We start from the raw sequence: 5676 nt of genomic DNA, 5'->3' as shown, positions 1-5676 counted from the left end.
TTTCGAAACAGTCTTAAATGTAATTATTGTGCTTTATTTCACACCAGAACCATAACTATAACACAAACACTTTTAAACAATGAGAACAATAAATAAAATAAATTACAAGAATTCGTATTAAATAAAATTAAAACATTTCTTACAGACAGTCCTCGTGGTGTCCGTAGGCTTGCCCTCACTGTCAGAGATATAGCTAAAATACATCCACATTTCGCTTCTGGCGTCTTTTTTGTCAACAAGCCGAGGCGCAGCAGCAGTTGCACTCCCACTTGCAGCCATGCTTCTCGTTTTCTCACATGCTCTGGCAGCGAGCGCGTGCACGAGAGAGGGGAGGGACTTAGAGCGTGCTTGAGAGGGGCGGGACTGTAGGCACGGCTGCAGTGCAGGGAGTGGAAGCAGAGCGCTGAACACACACGGCTCTTATTAAAACGCGCATTCTCACCGGAGTACTTTCCTCCGTCATTCTTAAAGTATCGATACTAATGAAACGGAGGAATCGTAACGTTTTTAACGGCAGGGTATCGCGGTATACCTTTCAAGTATCGGTACACCGTGCAACACTAGTCAGGAGTAAGTGTCTCTCCCCCAAACTCACACATATAAAATTCGATATGAACTGAAGAGCCGCATGAAACTAGGCAAAGAGCCGCATGCGGCTCGAGTTCCGCGGGTTGGCCACCCCTGCAGTAGGTGGACAACTGATTTAATAAANGCCTGTACTACGAAGCAGGATTTTCGCTTAGCGAGCTAACTTCAGGGAAAACTCTGGGTTTCCGGTCCTACGACGCTGATTCTCTTTTTAGCGAGCTAGATCTCCATGGTAACTTATGCTGTGCGGCTAACCTGCCCCGGAGCAGGTTAGGTTGCAGGCTAAGAGATCAACTCAGTGAAAGCACTGCCTGCTGACCAATCAGAGCTCAGTGTGCGGAGTTTAAAGCGATTAAGTCATATTACAGGAGAAAGGAAACCTCCGTTGCAGGAAAGACGGCCGGCAAAAATCACTGACTGTGAACGTGAACATCTTCAGAGCAATCTGACTATTATAACATTAGCGTTAAGAAAGCTTACTTACATATCTGCCACAACATAAGTAACCCGATCAAAGTAACTAGATAGGGCACGGCTGGCTTGAGCGATCCACTTGATAACCATGTTTTGGATTAGGCCAACCGGCTAACTCAAACATATCCAGGTTATGTTGAACCAGCTTCGTAGCACAGGCCTCAGATGCCACAGATCAACTCTGTTAGTTTAGTGTTTATTTTCTGCTTCATATTTTCACCTATGGAGTAAAAAGGTTCCTCTGATCAAACAGAACTTGAATGAAAGTTGAATTCAAAACCTTTTCAGATGTGTGCAAATGCATGTGTTAATATGAGCATTCAATAACTTACTTTTATGTCAACAGTTGGCCACATCCAAGGGACTAATCTCTGGGGATCTGTGTTATATGGAGGCGGACGGCACAAGGATCGACTGCCGCTCCAGCACGGTTGTAAGTTCCTTCAATAACCCGAACTAGCTGCCCCACTAACTGAAAAACACACGGAAACATTATACACTATACTTTAAGGTACATAAAGTATCTTCATGGTAAAAAGGGTTTAAATTGTATATTCTCATGTTTTTCCCATGTGTTCCCCACAAAACAAACAATACTACAAGTCATGTGTCAGAAAGGACTACATTTAGTTTAGTTGAACTGATTTGTATTTCTGTATTTTGTTTTAGGTTTCTGCAGTTTCATCAAACATTGCAGGGATTAGAAGTATCCTTTGGGATTGGTCTGAGAGTTATACACTGTTTTCACATGACTTCCCCTTTATGTCACTAGTCTCCGGTACTTCTGAGAATGTCATATATTGTAAGGAAATCGATGCCGGGTCTTTCTTTTCCTCAACCACACACAGATATGGTCTCCTCTGCAAAGTTTGTCATGATAGTAGAGAAAGATGCAACGTTTCAGAGACTGCTGGATGACAACTTCTGCACAAAGCTGTCTCCTTGCATCATGATTACAGTGGGTTCACTTTTGATATATTCTCTTTCATTACATTTTTAGGAATTTCTCCAACAGCCAGTATAAGTGTCTGCATAACCGAAGTGTTTGTGTGGAGCAGGGTAAAGGCGTGCCAGATGTGAACAGCAGGTTGATGGTGAGGAAGCTTTGGGACACGCTGCACATCCCCATCTTCGCTCTGGTGGATGCTGACCCGCATGGTAAGCTAACATCTGTCTAAATTGCAAAGCTCTCACACATACTGCACATAGTTACAAACACTTGCCTGTCTTTTCATCTCCACACACACACACACACACACACACACACACACACACACACACACACACACACACACACACACACACACACACACACACACACACACACACAGTTGGGTTGCTTGTGCCACTAATCCAGCAGATGTTAGCACCTGTGCGCTGCGTCATGGTTTCTAGTCTGACTGTTATTTCCGCTGGCGGGATCTGATCCTGCCGGGAATGGCTCAGTTACCATCAGTACCTCTAAAACCTTTTCCCATCACATGGCGAGACACATATGTAATGCTTTACTTTGTTCTAAGCTCCCTTACACACCGTGGAGGATAATTGCTCTGGTGTGTCGGTGATTGCAACGTGTCTGTGTCTCTGCCTCTGATTTTTCCCAGGAATTGAGATCATGTCCATCTACAAGTACGGATCATTGGTGAGTCCTGCTATGCCACTTATCCCTGTACTGTACACTATCCACAGTGTCTTTGTTAGCAATATGTAATTATCTGTTAAAAAAACAAACAAATCATCCGTCTCGTATATTTCAACTGACAGTGTATGGGGTGAAAATGTTGAGTTATTGTGTGGCAAAGTCTTTGTTGGCCTCTGGGATGTTTGTGTAATCATCCTCGTGTTCATTAACTTCATGGTGAACACGTGTTGGACATAACCACATCATGTTGGTACTGTATCTTGCTGATTAGTGTGTTTATTTGAGATATATTATGTGTATAAGCATTCTGCGCCTCTGTTTATGTGTGTTTTGATGTGCGTTGGTTTTTCCACAGTCCATGTCGTTCGAGGCCCACAGCCTGACCGTCCCCAGCGTTATGTGGCTAGGCCTCCTCCCCTCTGACCTCCAGAGGTTTGGACTCAACATTTGCTACTTCCTACTTCCTCCTCCTACCTCTAATTGGGATTTTATTCTATATTTGTTTTGGTTTCTGTTGCTGTCGCCCTCACTTTTTTTCCACTTCAAGCCACTGCATCTTGGAGCAGATAGAGTTTTAAGTATACGTCCCCTTGAACAAGTTAAGGCCAAAATGGCTTTTAGACATACATTTAATTGTAGTCTGTAGACTTCTCTCCTCCTATGTTTCTCCCTAAACATACACATAATAACTCCTCAATGGGAGTCTGTTGAGAATGGGAGGAGACGCACTGCGGGGACGACATTCAACAGAACTGGCTGCTGTCATTTTTAGAAAATCAATTTGGTTCTGTTTTTGTTAAATCAACATTTCATTCTTTAGGTTGCGGGTTCCAGAGGACGCTTTGATCCCCCTCACCAAGAGAGATGAAAGTAAACTCATTAGCCTCCTCCAAAGGCCGTACTCAGCCAGCCAACCAGAGTGGCTGAAAGAGGTGAGACAGAACAGTGTTTCCCACAGAATTTGATTCTATTTGTGGGGGCATCGCACCGCACCCCCCCCCCCGGCAAGAGCCGGCAAGAAAAGCCAAAGGCCCCTTAACCTATTCGGGTGGTCGATGCATCCACCCCCCCTCAAATAAGATAATACATGCGAGTTCATGGCTACTGTAGACAACGATCTTGTTGCTCTGTGTTGCGTTGTTAATGAGTGAAACACACCGGAGTTGAGGATCCGTGGGGTTTATTCTCCCAAAAATATCATTTACAAATTACAATTCAGGCACTTAGCAGACGCCTTATTCCAAAGCCACTTACAATGACCAATTACAGGGACATTCTCCCTGGAGTAACCGAGGGCTAAGTGCCTTACTCAAGCGCACACTAGTAGTGGTGTTCCAGGCAGGATTTGAACTCGCAACCTTCCGATCATCAGCCCACCTCACTATCCATTAGACTACCAAATAAGAAAAGAAAAAAATATATATTATTAATAATTATAATTTTTTTATGAGATCCATTTGTGGCGGACGATATTTAATTGTGGCGGCCCGCCACAAATAAATCAATGTATGGGAAACACTGCAGAAAGTGCTCTAGGGGAGAGCTGAGGGGGGAACATGCATAGCTAGATAAAGAGCAATGAAGGGAAGTAACTGAAACTATTACTTCAAGTGAAGTGGTCGTGGGGCTGAAATGATTCATTATTATTCATCATTTCATCTCCATAGCTTTTTGTGTTTGATATCATTTTAGTAGTTCTCATGTCTGTTTAATAAACCTTATTCTATCCAAACATTAGAAAACCTAATTTGATTTGTTTCCATTCATGAGTATTTGTTCTACCAAAACACTAAAGACATTAAATTGATTGGCTTGATGTTAGCTAACAGATCATTATCAGAGGTCAATAAGCCTTATCAGTAAAAGACAAAGCTGTGAGAGGGAATTTTGTCCATATCACACACACGGCTAATCAAATACACTCCCCGCGCCTATGAGCCTTCTTAGGTAAATTAACCTGTTTTGTTTTTTTATTCCTCAAAGTTTACACAATTTTAACATATTTGCTCATCTGACACACGCTATAGGAATGCATGTGAGGGGACTCTCCGCTCACAGATGCTGAGAATACTTAAGAGCCACTCTGTTCTTTGAGATAAACACCTGAAGATGTATGCCTGTTTGCGACTTCCTCCTGCATGCTCCTTAAATCTGTGTTTGCTCATGTTGCAGATGGAAATCATGCAGCGGAGTAAGGTCAAAGCTGAAATACAGTCACTAGCAGCCATTGCTCCAGATTTCCTCACCAACATTTACCTGCCCAATAAGCTGCGTTATGGAGGCTGGGTTTGAACACAATGCTGCCACCTAGCGGAATAACAAGGGAAGTGCTAGAGCTGGTTGCACAATTAAAGAAAGATATTAAATGTGTGTGTGTGTGTGTGTGTGTGTGTGTGTGTGTGTGTGTGTGTGTGTGTGTGTGTGTGTGTGTGTGTGTGTGTGTGTGTGTGTGTGTGTGTGTGTGTGTGTGTGTGTGTTTTCTAATTGCAGTTCATAAATATCTAATCCTATAATTAAAACTAATTCCTATTGACAAGTCAAAGCATGTTGTTGGTCTTGTTTATACTTCCAAGATGTTTGGACGTGCTGCGGCAAAGTCCCAAAACATGCTATGTCTATCAGTTTCATTCATGGAGTTAATTACTCTACAACTGTTTCAGCATTGTCTCTCTGGATTTATAACCACTGAACGCTGGTGCACATAATTGAGCAGATGAGTTATTTATTGTTTTGGAATTGGTATTACTGAGACAGCCCATTCATTAATGCACAACATGTAACAGCTCACACTGCTGTTTCTTTCATAACATCTGTTCTCCAGTAGGTGGAGACAGGGTTCTTAGATAGGAGAATTGGGTAACATTGTAAGGTTGATCATGTAAGTAAAGTCCCCATTAAAAATGCTCATGATACAGGTAAACAAGTCTGTTAGGCTCGACAGCCGGCTTCAAGGCTCATGTTAAGACCCGAGG

The 5676-nt window shown here is 42.8% G+C and overlaps 1 protein-coding gene across 1 annotated transcript; it reads left to right on the top strand.

The window, feature by feature from the left end:
* The first annotated feature begins 1227 nt into the window (after positions 1-1227).
* On the top strand, positions 1228-5233 carry LOC104958748 (SPO11 initiator of meiotic double stranded breaks). Its single transcript, XM_010786537.1, has 9 exons — positions 1228-1245; positions 1409-1495; positions 1732-1768; positions 1911-2020; positions 2121-2220; positions 2667-2704; positions 3060-3136; positions 3525-3636; positions 4877-5233. Exons 1-9 carry the CDS (start codon positions 1228-1230, stop codon positions 4994-4996), a joined length of 699 nt encoding a protein of 232 aa, XP_010784839.1. The 3' UTR covers positions 4997-5233.
* The last annotated feature ends 443 nt before the right edge of the window (positions 5234-5676 follow it).

This window comes from Notothenia coriiceps, unplaced genomic scaffold (assembly GCF_000735185.1).
Source record: "Notothenia coriiceps isolate Sejong01 unplaced genomic scaffold, NC01 NC01_scaffold00029246, whole genome shotgun sequence".
NCBI classification, from domain to species: domain Eukaryota; kingdom Metazoa; phylum Chordata; class Actinopteri; order Perciformes; family Nototheniidae; genus Notothenia; species Notothenia coriiceps.
The sequence above is the reverse complement of the archived record's forward strand: the minus strand, read 5'-3'. Positions and strand labels throughout refer to the sequence as shown.

What these genes read in the sequence shown, in the direction of transcription:
- LOC104958748 (XM_010786537.1), top strand. An exon ending in TCTACAAGTACGGATCATTG is followed by an intron (nt 2,705 to 3,059) that starts GTGAGTCCTGCT and finishes GTTTTTCCACAG; the next exon opens with TCCATGTCGTTCGAGGCCCA. An exon ending in CTCCCCTCTGACCTCCAGAG is followed by an intron (nt 3,137 to 3,524) that starts GTTTGGACTCAA and finishes TTCATTCTTTAG; the next exon opens with GTTGCGGGTTCCAGAGGACG.